The 16,933-nt window shown below is 30.7% G+C and overlaps 1 protein-coding gene and 1 non-coding gene across 2 annotated transcripts; one reads left to right on the top strand and one right to left on the bottom strand.

Annotated features, from left to right (window-relative positions):
- Positions 1 to 6,183: 6,183 nt before the first annotated feature.
- LOC125826068 (U11 spliceosomal RNA) lies at positions 6,184 to 6,307 on the bottom strand. The gene has a single exon (XR_007442924.1). It is a non-coding gene; the product is annotated as a U11 spliceosomal RNA (small nuclear RNA).
- A 6,657-nt stretch (positions 6,308 to 12,964) lies between these two features.
- Positions 12,965 to 16,933, top strand: LOC125826022 (uncharacterized). Its single transcript, XM_049505319.1, has 5 exons — positions 12,965 to 13,107; positions 15,809 to 15,923; positions 16,008 to 16,097; positions 16,320 to 16,418; positions 16,545 to 16,933. The coding sequence occupies exons 1-5, from the start codon at positions 13,040 to 13,042 to the stop codon at positions 16,650 to 16,652; spliced, it is 480 nt and encodes a 159-aa protein (XP_049361276.1). The 5' UTR covers positions 12,965 to 13,039; the 3' UTR covers positions 16,653 to 16,933.

Here is a 16,933-nt window from a genome sequence, read left to right as displayed (position 1 = left end):
CGAAAGAAGAAGGTAAAAAAGTTACTAAGCTTTTTGATTGTGCAACGATGTCGTTTTTGTTGGCAACTGTTGAGAAAGTGCGAAACAAAGTGTTCTATGTAGTGGCGGAGATTTTTACTAAAGGGTTTAAAATATGGAGAAAAATTATACGCACGAAAAGACTCAAAAATGTCCTTAACCTATTAGAAATAGTTTAAAAATGTCTTTCTTTCATCTATTGATTTAAAAATGTCCTTGACGTTTTTTCTAGGTTCAAAAATGTCCATTAATTAATAGAAATATGACATGAAATTTAACTTAACATGTGGTCATTATTGGTCCACATAAAAAAAAATTACCCAATTAAAAGATCCGACCCAACCCAATACCCAGACCCATTTCATTGATGATTGAAGCCTTTTCTCTGTTCTTTCTTCCTCTGTTTTTTTCTTTATAAATGGTAAATGTTTAATAGCTTTCAATAAAAAAATAACAGCCAAACTGCAGCATTTTAACTCGGCAAAATCGATAAAATGCAAATCTTAAGGCTCAAAATAATGCAACAAATTGTTGGGTATAGCAAGGTGTGAATGGGAAATAAAAAGAGAAAATGGAAAGTGGAAGAACCAATGAAAGAGAGAACCAATTTTGGATGGAAAATGAAAAGTCATTGCAAAAGTGCAAATGAAAGGTCATTTTTACCATATTGGTAGAAGAAAGGAAATTGTTGTCCTTATATTAGGAAACACTTCCTTTAGTTCTTAAAGGGTTAAGAAGAAGGTGCCCCCTCGCGCCATCGTCGTCGCTCGGCCTCGGATTTGGATGTGATTGAGTGATAATATTTTTGGACAAAATTTATTTAATTCAGAATGTTATAAATTAATTTCCTTTCTCTTATAAATTAATTCAGAATGTTAATTAAATAACATAATTAATTTGGCGCAACTGAATTTATTTGAAATTCACGTGTAACGGTAATCCTTCCAAAAAGTCGTTACTTTTCCCAAACGGTAATCCTTCCGAAAAGTCGTTACTTTTCTCAAAGGACACAATGTTCTGGAAAAAACGGGTCTAAACAGATTTTTTTGAACAGACGTGTTCCTTGCTGCAAATGGCTATAAATAAGTGGTCTTTTTCGTTTTTTTCAGACACTGAAAATTTTCCTCTCTGCATACATTTTCTTACATAAATAAAATTGTTGATCGACTGAGTCTGTATGTGCTCTTGTTGTTGTTCTTGAGTTCGCTGAAGTTATTGAAGTTTGAGGTACCGCTACTTCTTTAACAGGTTAATCCGTTTTATCTTGGGAGGAATTAATCTGCAACCTCGGGTATAGTGAGGGGATTAAATTTCTTAAGGAAACACAGTGATTTCTGTGGATTCGGATTAAAAATCATTCTGTCAATTTCATCTTTTTTCTGTTTCTATATTATTTTTTTACTAACTTGAATACAGGAGATAACACAAACAAACAAGTAAAATGAATGCTTGCAATTCAAAAAACAACAGCTAATTAAAATGCAGAATTTAAATCCAAAAAATCACTGCATTTCAAAACCAAACTAACTTTAGAACTGTACTAAAAAAAAATATACATTTGGTAGAAGAACAAGCAGAACTAGCTGCCCTTTGTACTTCATACACGATTCGACGACTTAAATTCAACAATGAATTGTGGTCAGAGGTGGAACTAGGATTTGGAGGTCGTGAGTGGCACATCGTTCAAGTAAGATAAAAGAATTGATTGCTTTAATTTTGGGTTACGATTCGGGTTATTAATTTTATTTTATTTTATAAACAAATCGATCAAATATATATTTTAGTAATATTTCTTTTTAGATAATTCGAGATTAGAGATAACTAAACAAATCAATTTTTATTTACTTTTTGGAATTAGATGACTAATCCGCTTAAACTTTGAGAAAAAAAAAGATGTTTCACATTAAAATTTGAGCTTGTATAAACTATCTAATAGTATGAACTCAATATATTCACATTCCATTGATTTTATGTGTTGTTGGAGATATATAGTAGGGAAAAAATAAAAATTATAGTTTCAACCTAGTCATCTTGCTTAGCAAGAACGTCAGTGAAGATTGAAAGAACATTTAAATTTAAAAATAAATCTAATAATAATATTCATCATTTTTAAAACTTATATTTTTTAAAAACTACCATTTAAACATATTCTTAATAATATTTATTTGACGTTTATAATTCAATAGTCAATAATTGATAAAGAATAAACACCTAACACTCATATCAATAGATTAATAATTGATGAAAGAGAAAGTAAAAAAAAAATTAACAATTAATTGTGAAAATGAGTCAATTTGAATTAATAAAGAATAGTAAATAAATAAGAATGAATGGAGAAAAAAAATTAAAGCCCTTTACACATTAATGAAAAAGACAAAAAAGAAAAGAAAAGAAGGAGCAAACAAAAAAACCTTTACACATTAATGAAACAAAAAAAGAAAAGAAAAGAAGGAGCAAACAAAAGAAATAGGTGTTTTCAGCAAGGACCGAACCCACGTTGGCTGGGTGACAGGCGGCCTCTTTAACCAATTGAATTGTTCAGCATTTTAGTTACTGGGTGGCAAAGTTAATATATATTTAACTATTATATATATACATATATATACAACATTTTTTCCGAGATCACTGAGTGTCGTGGCACCCCCACATGTCCACGTAGATCCGCCCCTGATTGTGGTCCAACCTTAACTCGAAAATGACGAATCCCCACTCATCGACCCGTGGGAGAGTACGAGTGAGGATGTGCTTACAAGAGACAAACTCATATCTTTATGTATAGTACCTGAACTAAATTTTGAAGTTCTTCGATTGAAAGGCATTCATATTTCCTGTAAAAAGAGATTTTTGAAGACTCACAAGATTCATTTAGAAGATCAATGTTGGGTTTGGGTATTTGATTCGATTCTTTTAATTGGGTAAATAATGTTGTGGACCAATATAAAGTTGTCATTTGTTTAGTTAAATTCCATGTCATATTTCTATTAATTAATGGACATTTTTGAACTTTTTTTTTTAATCTAACTTGGACCAAGGTCCATTTATTAATTGATAAAAAAGAAAGATCCAACTTGTGCTACAGACAAGCCCAAGAGAATGAACAAAAACGGAAAGAGTAAAGAAACAGACATAGACAACTAAAAAGAAAAATTCTAAACACATGAAAATAGTTGGAGAAAGCTCACGCCTCCCTTCATCCTACAAATCAATTATGTGAATCTCCGGCTAACTTTACCCCGATTATCGGCGTCGAAGCATGGATTCAAGAGCTTGGGCGAGAATCACTTTTGCAGTAACAAGTCTCACTACTGCCATGAATTTGACTCCATTGAAGACTTCTTCTGCTCCAGTTTGACTTCAATCCCAACAATTCCAGGTATGCCCCTTCCTTTATGACCAAAGAGATTCCATTTGAGTGTTATGTTAACCTTTTCCCTGACTCGTGCAGGCTGAGCTCCGTAGAACTGATACCACTGCCTCAAATTATGGATTAGATCAATACAATACTCTAGGATTTAAGATCGAAGTACCCCTAAAAAACATGTCTTGTTATATTTGTGCAGTGAATCCATACGTTGCGCATTCGATCTGGCAGTCCTTAATAAATTATTTTGTCCACTTGTATTCATCTCGATTGTTTAAAATATTTGTTTTGCCCCTTCTTGAATCTGATATTTGGTGTTCCTTTCTTGTCCAAATGTAGTATAGATTTTGCCTGTGCTGGTAGATCCTCGATGTAATTAAACTGGATAGACTCTGCACCTACAAAATTAACAACTAAATTAGCTAAGAAATCTGCCAGCAAGTTCCATTCTCTGAAAGTATGAACCACAGCTACTTCTTTATTGACCATAATTTTTTTGATCTCTTTAATGTCTACTGATATGATCCATGGAACTTCCCAATTCCCATCCAAGATCTTCTTAATAATTAAGGAATCTGTCTCCATTATCAAAGGTAAAAGATTATGGCTTAAGCAATACAATAAGCCATCTTTAAAACCTTTAACTTCAGCCTCTAACGATGAACAAAACTACAACTTGCTAGCTCTAGCATATATCAAATATCTTTGACCATCTCTTATACAAAATGCCTTGGAACACAGGCCATAATTGACTTTACAGGAACCATTAGAGTGCATTTGTATCTTCCTCCCTCAGGACACTTCCACCTTATCACTATGGTGCTTATTAGAGGTGTATAACTTTCCATAAATTCTACAATATATGGCCAGGTGTTAGGTATTTCTGCCAACCAAGGGTACATTGCTCTTGCCATGAAATATACATTTATATTGATCTCCAACACCATAGCATTCCTGGTCATATTTCCCCCATGAGCTATCATGTTTCTCCTTTTCCACAATTACCAAATGATAAAAGATGGCATGACTCTACACAAAGGTTTTAATTTAGCTGCACAGTCCTCTGTCCACCATTTGTAGATAGTTTGTCTCATCTGATTGAATGGTCATTGCATGCCCATAGTTGCTTCAAACAAATTCCATAAATACTTAGCATCCGGACATGATATAAATAGGTGATTAAATAATTCATGTTCATGATTGTTACAAATCTGCTATCCTGCACCTAACTAGGACTTCCCCTATTGGAATCCTCTTAAACCAAATTCTCCGCATCAGAAAAGATATCTTGAAAGGTAAGCCCTTATCCCGTATAAACAATATATCTTTTTGAGGATCTTTCCTACTTCTGATAATATCCCATGCACTCTTAACAGAAAAATTTCCTCTACTATTTGGCATCCACCATTGCTTGTCCCTCTCTTCTACATGCTGAGTATGACCCAAGATAGAGTTATCATGATCACAAGTGTCTTTTCCCAATAGTTTTGTCATCAGGTTAATATTCAAACTTTCATCCAATCTGAGCCGATTGACCTCTTCCAGATTTTCATCAGCAACTTGATTAATAGGCATAATATAGTGTAGAGCTCCAAGTAGTTGTGTCCAATTGTCATACCATAAGCTAGCATGACCACATCTAGGTTCCCACCATATTTCTTGATCAAAGTTATATCTGGCCAGTGACATTAGCTTCCAAACTTAAGATCCACCCCTCCATTCCACCACTTGAGGTCTATTCCTTTTGCAGTACTTATTCCACATAAACTGGGACCATAGTGAATTTGTTATTCTTAACTTCCATCATAGTTTTGCAAACACAACTTTGGACACATCAAACAGAGATCTGAAACCAAAACCCCCTTCCTCTTTAGGCAGACAAATGTCATCCCAGGCTATCCAATGCTTTGCCCTACTATTTTCTTTGAAGTTCCAAAGGAATTTTGCAAACATTTTATGGAGGTCCTTTATTACACATTTTGGTGGCACCAACACAGATAACAAGTATATATGAATACTTTGCAACACATGATTGATAAGTACAACCTTACCACCAAAGGACAAGAGCTTACCTTTCCAGACTTGCAGCTTATTTTGAACTTTTTTAATCAGTTCATTAAAACGAGACTTCTTCATCTTTGCATGACTAATAGGGCATCCTAAATAAATTATAGGGAAATCACCTCTCACAAATCCAGTAGCCTCCTCAACTTCATTTATAAGAGCGTTACCAGCCTTTTTAAACATGTAGAAGTAGCTCTTATATCTATTGATCTTTTGCCCTAATTGGTTTTCATACTCCTTCAAGGTATTGATAATGAGATCAATGAATTTCTTCTCAGCAGCAGCAAATATGATTGTATCATCTGCATAAGCAAGATGATTTAACTTCTCACTCCACTTTGGCATCCCATATCCTTTGAAGTCAGTGTTATAATAAATAAAGCAGGTGATAAAGGATCCCCTGCTTCACCCCTCTAAAGTGGGAGAACTCATTTTTCTTCGATCATAGGTTGGTCCAAAGAACGAGAGTCGGCTTTCAACATTAAGTTTGTTGTTCCTCTGATGGAATGAGGGCATTTTTGAACCATTTTCAATAGAGTATGGGCATTTTTGAACCTTTTCCCTTCTTAATTTAAAATATTTTTTTATAAAAGAGTGTATAAATAGAATATAATTAACTCTTTATTCTAATGTCATTAAATATTTTTAATGACCAACCTATCTATAAATCTTTAACCGCAAGATTGGAAGTCTGAGTCCATTGGGCTTCTCCTTAATCAAAAATAAAATTAATATAGAATCGGAGGGTCGGCCGGGGAGCCAACCCTGTAAGGTTCCACAAATTACGCCGGCCATATGTCTTGATAGCCATACAGCACTCACCACGCAGGCAAGAGTGGCATATTTAGCCAACCGACCCTTTTTAAATCTTCTTATTAGCTCCATCCTTCCATTTTATTTCCATCTATTTCCTCTTCATACATGCCTAGCTGCCGATGTGGGAGCATTAAATTTATACGTATATTAACATTCGGCTTAAGAGATAAAGTGTTTTTTATTGAAGATAGTTTCCTACCTAGCATTCGAACATGAGACTTATGATTTGGAATGAAGGAGTAATATTATATGGAAGCAATTGATTTTATAGACATCTAAAATAGGAGTATTTAAATTTGAATGGTATTTATCTCAATGGGATGATGGGATTAACATAAGATAGATTGTATTAACTAATTCCTCTAATCCTATGCATGTTTCAACTGTTATTGATGTGAAGATCATCATGAGATTAAACGTGATTTTTGAATATCAAAAGCTTTATCATTATCAAATACATGAACTCATTCAAATGATAGCTTGATTAGCCAAGATCGAATTACGAGTGGCTTCGATTACTCCAAGACAAAAATCTCATTTATCCATATTTTAATTTCCAATACACAAAATCCCTCTAACTATTGAAAGGAAGATAAATTTTTCGTGTAATTATTTGAAAAAAAAAACTTTAGCAAACCTTTTGATAACATATAGAAAATGCCTTTTTTATACAATTCAAAACTAATATAGATTGTAGAATAGTTGAAAACCAAATATATAGTATTGACTAAATAATTTGATCGATTTTTAATCTATATTATAATCCCTATATTATTTATTTAATATTCATATTATAATCTCACGTTATATTTTTTTTCCATTTTCCAAAACAACCTAAGTGGAGAGGACATGCATGTCTGCTTCACTATGAAGAAAGATAATTAACAACTATTATTCGAACGTGCCATAATTAATTGACTTCAATTTTAAAATATATCCTACTAGATCGTGTCAGAGGTGGAGGGCTCGAAGGAGAGAGGAGATCTCTACTCTTATCGTTAATTAGGTATGCCTCTAGATCTGGATGTATACCCTAAGTCAAGGGGTGCTAGTGAAAACATCCGCTTTTTTGTCTTAATTCCGTGTTTTACAAACGCATTCAATAGATTCTATCATGAACCACTTTTTTTATTTATCAAGTAATAGAGGTAATAATTATTTACATTAGCAATTTGATAGCACATTATAGATTTTTTATTTTTTTTTAAAGTACTAGAAATTATTTAAAAAATTATTTTTATTTATCTGATATTTCAAAATTAGATTTTCACTTTTAATTGTCAATGTTAACATATCAAGAAAAATTAATAATTATTTTTCATTCTTTACCTTAAACATTAATAACTTTATTTTCAAAAAAAATCTCAAAACATATTACTATATCAATTAATGCATATACATATTCATATTAATCATTATTTAATAAACAACGTACAAAATCCAAAATGAATGACTAAAAATGAACACACAGAAAGTATAAAGAAAAAGGCTTTTAATTGGATCCAATTTAAAGTAGAATATTAATTGTTACACTAAAATCCATCAATTTGCCAAAGCTATTATTTGAGTATTTTTTTTAAAAATGCATCCATCCAACTGGCATGTAAATACACAGAGAGTCATTAGTATCTGAAATGCTATTAATAATACGTATTCTTTGAATGCGATTTATGAATAAATTTTACCTAACACGATTTAGAGTCTATTTTGGGTGGACTTATAAGTTGCTTTCTTCATTTCAAATTAATTGAATTGTTGAGATATTTTTCATTTTTTAAATTAGCTTAATTGTTCAATTTTCAAGATCGCTTTTAGAATGTTCTTCCAATTTTACCCTTTATTAGTTAGTATTGAAATTAGTTATTAATTAATGTTTAGTTATTTTAATCATAAATTTGACAAGAATTAATAAGGGTAAAAATGTCTAAATTTATGTCTTAATCTTCTTTTCTTAAAGGATGTGAAACACCTCAAAAATTCAATTAATTTGAAATGGAGGGAGTATAATTTTTTATTTATTTTTATTATTTAACTTAAAAATAAGTATTTAACTAGTTAATTACTTAACATAGCTATAGTTTATCTTAATTATAATTCGCGACCTATTTTTGGTTATAATTATGCGGCTCAACTTTTTAGTTTTGTATAATTCACACATTTGTATAATTCAGAATTTGTATAATATACTTTGTATAACTTTTGTATAATATAATTTGCATAACTGTTTACACTTCAAATGTTTGTAACTGTACAAATTTGTTATTTCAAGTTTATACAAAATTAACTGAATTATACAAATGTATCCGCGAATTATACAAACCTGCGAATTATACAAACGAGACAGCTTAAATTGTAGCTACAACCCATAAATATGCAAACTATAACTATAGAGCATAATTAAGTTTATTATAGTGACTATTTGCGAAAGTTCCCCAACTCTTATTTTATCCAAAACTATAAAACTACTTTAAATAATACCTAAATAAAATCAATTTAAATAGGCTTTTACAAGTTATGTTTCTGAAATATAATTTACAACTTTCAATAAAATTTACAGATAAAAATGGATAAATCACTGAGATGACGTTTGTAGAAGATGAGTATTAGAAACAGTGCATGTATTAAATTTTGTATTACTACTTTCTTGTTTAATACACTTCTTCAACCTATTATTAACTAGTGCAAGTATTAATTGTACATTCTATTTGACATTATCTTTTTTAAAATTGAAATATGCCAAATCATGATATTATTCGAACATGCCAAGATTAATGAACTTCAATTTTAAAAATATATCCCAACAGATTGTGTCGTAGATGTCTTTAGAGATGTTTTTAATTTGATATAGTAAATTGAAGGTGCAATATATCGATAATTCTTTAAATTTATTGATATATTATATTTAATATTTGAATTAACTTATATTTTAATTAAATACCTAAACACATGTTAAGTCTTCCTATCAAACACACGTAGTTTAATTAGTTAATTTATATATATAATAAATACTTTATGATTTTTTTAGAAAAACTCTAATAAATATATCAAAAAGGTCAAGCTAGGTGGCTGTTCCAAGTTTTTAGTCTCTGTTTGAATAAATTGTTTGGTGAAAAGAATTTTAGTTCAAAAAGTCATTTCTAGAAATGAATACAAATTTTCTAAAGTTTGAAAAGTACCTAGCAGTTAGCACCTACTTAAAGACTTTTCTTGAAAAAATAAAGTTAAATTGATATTAAAAAAAGTGTATATTTTGATACCAATTTATTTTTATTTATCAAGTAATAGAGGTAACAATTATTTACATTAGCAAATTGATAGCACATTATAGGAAAATATAATTTTTTATTAAAGTAATAGAAATTACTCAAACAATAAATAAAATAATATAACTGTTAAATTTACCAACCCTACATGCACATACACACACATTCATTAGTATCTCAAAAACAATTGATAAAACGGATTTGATGGATGCGATTTATGAACAAGTTTAGCGAACACGATTTAGAGCTTGTTCGGGTAGACTTAACTTCTTCTTTTTTTCTTTTCAATTTTTTTAATTTTTCAATTATTTAACTTAAAAACAAGTATTTAAATTATTTTATTAAAAAACTATAAAACTACTTAAAATAACTAAAATAAATCAATTTAAACAGGTTCTTACATGTTATGTTTTTGAAATATAATTCACAAGTTGCAATGAGATTTACAAGTGAAAACGGAATAATCAAGAGTACGTTTGGTAGAAGATATTAGAAAATAATGCATGTATTAAATTTGTATTACTATTTTCCTCTTGAATACATTTTTTCAATCTATGTATAACTAATGTAAGTATTAACTGTACACTTTATTTGATATTAATCTATGTATAATTAATATATGAAAATCATGATATTAACAATTAGAAGGTTACAACATGGGTTGTGGACTTGTGGTGCAATTGTTGGACTATTTCACCCTTGACAAGAGGTCTCAGATAGGATCCTAGGTACGGAAAAAATCTTATAGGGAGCGTCAATCTCGAAAGGGACCTGTAGTGAGCTATCTAAATTTAGTCGAAGCTCCATGTATTCGTGAAAGTATACAAAGCTAAAGAATGTGAATGACATTTTTGTAAAAGAAAAATATAACAAAAAAGATTATGCAATATATGTTATTTTTAATACATTAAATCAATGGTTGAATAAGAGATAATGCAAACATAACATATATAGTCTAATTAGTTAATTTATCTACCTAATAAATGCTTTTATGATTCTTTTTAGAAAAACTTTAATAAATATATCAAAGAGGTCAAGCTAGGTGGCTGTTCCAAGTTTTTAGCCTCTCTTTGAATAAATTGTTTAGTGAAAACAGTTTATTTCAAAAAGTAATTTCTAGAAATGAATACAAATTTTCTAGCACCCACTTAAAAACTTTTCTTCAAAAAATAACAAGTTCAATTGATATTAAAAAGTCTGTATATTGAATGCCAATTTCTATTTTTTTATTATCAAATAATAGAGGTAATAATTATTTACATTAGTAAATTGATAGCACATTATAGGGAAATATAATTTTTTTATTAAAGTAATAGAAATTACTGAAACAATAAATAAATTAATACATCTGTTAATTTACCAACCCTGCATGCACATACACTCACATTCATTAGTATCTGAAATGCTATTGATAAAACGCACCAGATGAATGCGATTTATGAACAAGTTTAGCGAACGTGATTTAGAGTATGTTTGGGTAGACTTAACTCTTTTTTTTTCAATATTTTAATTGTTTAACTTAAAAATACGTATTTAAATTGTTTTATTCAAAAACTATAAAACTACTTAAAATACATAAAATAAATCAATTCAAACAGGCTATTGCATGTCATGTTTCTGAAATATAATTTACAAGCTGCAATGATATTTACAAGTGAAAACAGAATAATCAAGAGTACATTTGGTAGAAGATATTAGAAAATAATGCATGTATTAAATTTGTAATACTATTTCCTCTTTAATACATTTTTTAATCTATGTATAACTAATGTAAGTATTAGTTGTACACTCTATTTGATTATTCTATATTTCTATGTATAATTAATATACAGAAAATCATGATATTAACAATTAGAAGGTTACAACATGGGTTGTGGACTTGTGGTGCAATTGTTAGACTATTTCACCTTTACCAAATGTCTCGGGTTAGAGCCCTATGTACTAAAAAAATTCTTATAGGAAGCACCAATCTCGAAAGGGACATGCAGTGAGCGATCTAAATTTAGTTGAAGTTCCATGTATTCCTGAAAATATACAAAGCTAAAGAATATGGATGATATTTTTGTAAAAAAAGAATAATTTTTAAAAAGTCATGCAATAATGTTATTTTTAATATATCAAATCAATTATTAAATAAGAAATAATGCAAACCTAACATAATTAATCCCTTTCATATGTTGCTACCATATTCAACATTATTCAATTATACAACCTATTAAATGATCATTAATATAAATTACTATATGTCCAACTTGAAAAAGTAATTTAGTATTTCTAAAATGTAAACATAGTTTGGACTACAATTCTCAGTGAGTTTTCAAATCATCTCCATCACGTAATTGAATTCTCACGTTTCTAATTGTTTGACCATGGAAAAACCAATGGAAAAAACAAACACATCAATTCTATTGGCATGTAGTAGCAAAAAATACTTCTTTCTTTCTTTCTATTTTATTTTATTTTATTATTTTTAATTAACTATTAGAACTTTGGTACTAGAGATTTTTCAAACTAATCTAGATTGAGATCACGTAGAATTCATTTATGGAAATAATATTTTAAGATTTTTATAATTCAAACTCAAAATCTCTAACTAAAGGTAATTTTTTTTCCATATTTGTAGGTCGTGTAGAATTCATTTAGTTGGAAATAACGCTCGATTGATAGTTAATATTTTTTTTATAATATGATTATCTATATTGTTATCGTTTTTAATTATGAAAGTTTATTGGATAGAGCGGGAGCCTACTCAAGATCATTAATAATGCATATCGTTCCTTCTTCCATCACCAATCTGATTTATTGATACTAAGTAGACATTTGATCATGAATTTTTAATTTTTTTATTTAAAATTTATGAAATTGAAGTTGCATTTCATAGTACTTCTTGCAAAGAATACTTGAAATAATGTTCATGTTCGAATATACTTAAATATAACTTAAATAAGTTGGAAAATAAATAATAAATTATTTTTAAAATTAAAATTTGAATGATTTTCAAATTATTAAAAAATCATTATGAAAAAAAGTACAAATAAATGGGCCTTCTCATTTTAAACAAAATCATTTTTTTTTTTTTTTTTTGCTCTTTTCCTTTTCTCCAATAAGAGCAAAATACTTTTTTCTCAGAGAAAAGTTAAAAAAGTACTCACCAATCGCTGCACTTTTAGTTGTTGCATACTCGCTCATTCCATTCGCCACGTCACTTGACCAAATTTTATTGGTCCTTGAAACGTGTTCCCTTCATCAGAACACTCATAAAGCGAGTATATACTTCTATTCTACTCGCGAGAGTTTGCTAAAATAAAACGTCAAAATATAAGCGCGGCATTGGAGGGAAAATACCAAAAAATTAAATTTCTCTTTATTTTTTTAAATAAAAAATGAACTGTACTGTTCTATCACCCTATATATAAATAATTCGAACTGTTAATGCAATAGAAGTCTTCCTCTGTTTCTCTCTCTATTTTGAATATCTTGCTGTTTTCTAGAGAGAGAAAGCTTTGAGTTTACAGTAATGGGTTTGTTATCATTCTTTGGGAGGCTTCTCTTTGTATCAGTCTTCGTTCTATCTGCTTATCAAGAGTAAGAAACTTATCAGTAGCTTGTTCAGATCTACTCTATTTTGTATGTTTTTTATGCAGTTTGAATGTATGTGTAGTACTATTTGAGCTGCATTGAGTTCTTCATAGCTATGCTTTGGTTTTCTGTATGGTTTATTGTGTGATTTAAACAAAGTTAGGTTTGGATCTAGTTGGATTTGGAGCTGAAGTGTTACAATTTGATCATCGTGGCTTTTGATAAGCTAATTGTTTAATTCTAGTATGTTTTAACGTTGTTTCTGTGTTTTTATGGATTTTTACTGTTTGTACAAGTTTATGTACTGTTATTTGAGTTGCATTGAGCTGTCTATTGCCATGATTTGGTTTGCTGTATGGTTTGTTGTGCTCTGTAAACAAAGCCAGATATGGATCTAGTTGGATTTGGATGAACTAGTAGACTGGATTTGGATCTGAAGTTTTAGAATTTGATCATGTTGCTTTTGGATAAGCTAATTTGTTCAATTCTACTCTGTTTCTGTCTGTATAGAATGTTAAGTTGCATTGAGTTCATTATAGTGATGTTATGGTTTGCTGTGTGGTTTATTGTGTGCTTTGATGGAAACTTGTGTTTTCTGCTTTGTTCAAATCAGTATCTGCGGAGTTGGAATGGATCTAGAGGTATTTGGATGAACTAGTAGACTAGAATTGGAGCTGAAGTTCAAAAAACTGATTATATGGCATTTGACCAGTTCAATTCTGTTAGCTAATACTTTTACTTTATGTTGATAGTAAAGTTAAGTACCATGTAATTGAATGTGCATTTTTAGTAGTATTATTTGAGTTGCATTGAGTTTTTTTTCATCAACAACAACATACCTGGTGAAATCCCACAAGTGGGGTTTGGGGAAGTAGAGTGTAGCAGACCTTACCCCACCTCGTGGAGGCAGAGAGACTGTTTTCGGAAAGTTGCATTGAGTTCTTTATTGCTCTGATTTGGTTTGTTGTAAGTTTTTTGTGTGCTTCAGAGGAAGCTAAGGCTTCTTCTTGATTTGAATCAGTATCCGAGGAGTTAGATTGGATCTGGTGGGATTTGGACCGATGAACTAGTAGACTGGTTTTGGAACTTATGTTTTAGAATTTTATCATGTGGCTTTTGGTCAGCTAGTTATGTAATTCTAGTAGCTCACACTTTGTTTCTGTGGCTTCCTTATGAAGTTTCAGTGTTTATACAACTTTGTATAGTATTTTAAAGTTGCATGAGTTCTTCATTGTTATGTTTCGTTTTATTGTGTTCTTAAAGGAAGCTATGGTTTTCTCATTGGTTCAGATCAGTATCTGAAGAGGTTGATTGGATTTAGTGAGACTTGGATGAACTAGTGGATCAGATTCAGAACTTAAAGTGTTTTAGAATTTCATTGCACGGCTTTTGATTAGCTAATTATTTAATTCGAGTTGCAAACACTCTGATTCTGTTTTTTCTTTTGCAGTTTCAATGTTCATACAACTCTGTGTAGTATTATTTGAGTTGCATTGAGATCATTATCACTATGCGTGGTTTACTGTGTAGTTATTGTGTGATTAGAGACTGTTAGGGGTTTTTCCTTTGTTTGAACTAGTAACTTAGGAGTTGGACCAAGTGGGATTTAGATGAATTACTAGTGGACTGGAATTGGCCTGAAGTTTAAGAATTTTATTATATTGATTTTGATCAGCTAGTTGTTTAATTCTTTTAGCTTGTACTTGTTCTTTTCTTTGGTAGTAAAGTTAAGTACTGTTTGGTTGAATGAGTGTGTTTGTTTGTCTCTCTCTGTGCATTGATCTACTCGAAGCGCTAGGTTTGCTGCTATATTGCTTATAGTAATACTGATCTGAATGTTTATATACCTGCTATCTATTCCAATTTTGGTGCACTTACTGATTGTGTTATCACTTTAGTTTGAAATTGCTACCACTAAATTGTTTTTTCATTCTAAGTGACTATAACATACTTTATTTTCTATGTCGTGATATTACTCCTTGCCATAAAATAAAGAAAAAAACACATAACACTCTCGAAGTTAGCAGTTGAACCTTGCCTATTTCTGGTCTTATGGGATAATGCCGTTCTTGAGCTGAACTGCTGTGAAGTCTTTCCATGCTAAACATACACAATTACATCGGATATCTTATAAAAACTCAACGCAAGCTTATTTGTTTAATTGAAATGGATCAGATATGGAAGTCTTTTTGTTTATTGACTTCTCTATGTTCTTTTATTCCTGAAAATTGTCCATTTAGAAGTTGTTAGTTTGAGGGGAATAAGTTTTAAGGTACGGAATATAACGGTGCAATGCTACAATCTGTTATAGTTGCCAGCAAGTAGCATTCACATCCTTTCTGCAGAATAATTGTTTAAGAGGAGAAAATAATAACACAAATGTTGTAGAGATATCTATAGTTGATGAGGAGAATCAGGCTCAGTTATGCTACCCCTTCACTATGGAACTCATACATGCTTTCAGGAAATTGATAAGCTTAGTGCCTTTCAAAATAGCAAAGCTGTAGGCTTATTTATAGAGAGATACTGGAAATGTAGTCTATCGATTAGCATATGTACTTCAAACTTGTGTATATTTACTTGTTTCTTTTCATTTCGTACTTGTGTTTCAAGACATTTGAGGATATCAAAAACAGATGTTAAGAGATCATAAAAGAACAACACCTTGAGTTCTTTAAATCTTAATTTATTTTGTTGTTGTTTATAGGTTCAATGACTTTGGGGTTGATGGTGGTTCAGCAGCAAAAGCACTAAAACCTAAGTTTGGTGTTTTGTCTAAGCATGTCGCAACACACACTGGATTTGAAGTACCACATGTAGAGGTAATAACTATTTTGCTTTTGGTTATTTGAATTTGGTTTTAGCAATTGTCCAATTGGTCTAATGACTCAAGATATCACTCACAGATGAAACATCTAATTTTGGGGGCCTTGATCATGAAGAGTCTTGGAAGCCTTCTCTTTGTCTTTGGTAGCTCTCTTGGAGCTATAATCCTGGTGTGTATCTACTATTTGCTCAAACAAATTTATGAAATTGCTTTAAAATATGTGTTGCTTGCACTCTTCAAAAGTGTTACCACACTACTTTTGGAGGATTTGAAGTGCACTCAGTGACACTTTTAAAGAGTCTGAGCAACATAGTTTAAAACAAGTGAATTGTTTGAATTTGTTTGCTTCACCCTGCTGACCACATCTTCATTCTGCTTTTCCTGAATGAAGGTTCTGCATCAAGCCATTGCTACTCCCGTCTTATATGACTTCTACAACTACGATGTTGACAAGAAAGAGTTTGCTCAACTTTTTGTCAAGTTTACTCAGGTAACTCAACATATATCTCTTTAAATTATCATTTCTTGCATCCATTATTTCCAAATTGCTATATCTAGAACGAAACTTTGCAAGTTTTTATTTAGTTGTGTATTTTACGCTATTCTTTTCTGACAGAGCTTGGCACTCCTTGGCGCACTGTTCTTTTTTATTGGTATGAAGAGCTCTACGCCCAATAGATCCTCCCACCCAAAGAAGAAGGCTCCCAAGACGAAGACAGGTTAAGGGATATGAGACGTTGAGAGATGTTTCAATTTTGCTGTGATCGATTTGCAGCATGCCATACTCCTTTGAAGAGTTTCTTGTAAGCTTTGTATTTTGCAATTTTACTTCGGTTAAATTCCCCAACTTTGTAGCTTCGTTTTTGTTTGATTGTTTTTTCTGTTGCTGATAAATTATCACTTGGAAAAAAAATTTGATTTATATATTAGTCCCCAAAAAAAGAATCTGAAGTTGACAATTCCTAGTAATTTAATTTGTTAGCTTTTATTGGTTCTCATGTTCAA

Source organism: Solanum verrucosum, unplaced genomic scaffold (assembly GCF_900185275.1).
Source record: "Solanum verrucosum unplaced genomic scaffold, falcon-dt-bn FXZP01000161.1, whole genome shotgun sequence".
Lineage (NCBI taxonomy): Eukaryota > Viridiplantae > Streptophyta > Magnoliopsida > Solanales > Solanaceae > Solanum > Solanum verrucosum.
This window is presented reverse-complemented; position numbering and strand designations above follow the sequence as displayed.

What these genes read in the sequence shown, in the direction of transcription:
- LOC125826022 (XM_049505319.1), top strand. Translation starts at nt 13,040, where the DNA reads ATGGGTTTGTTATCATTCTTTGGGAGGCTTCTCTTTGTATCAGTCTTC. An exon ending in GTTCTATCTGCTTATCAAGA is followed by an intron (nt 13,108 to 15,808) that starts GTAAGAAACTTA and finishes TGTTGTTTATAG; the next exon opens with GTTCAATGACTTTGGGGTTG. An exon ending in CTCTTGGAGCTATAATCCTG is followed by an intron (nt 16,098 to 16,319) that starts GTGTGTATCTAC and finishes TCCTGAATGAAG; the next exon opens with GTTCTGCATCAAGCCATTGC.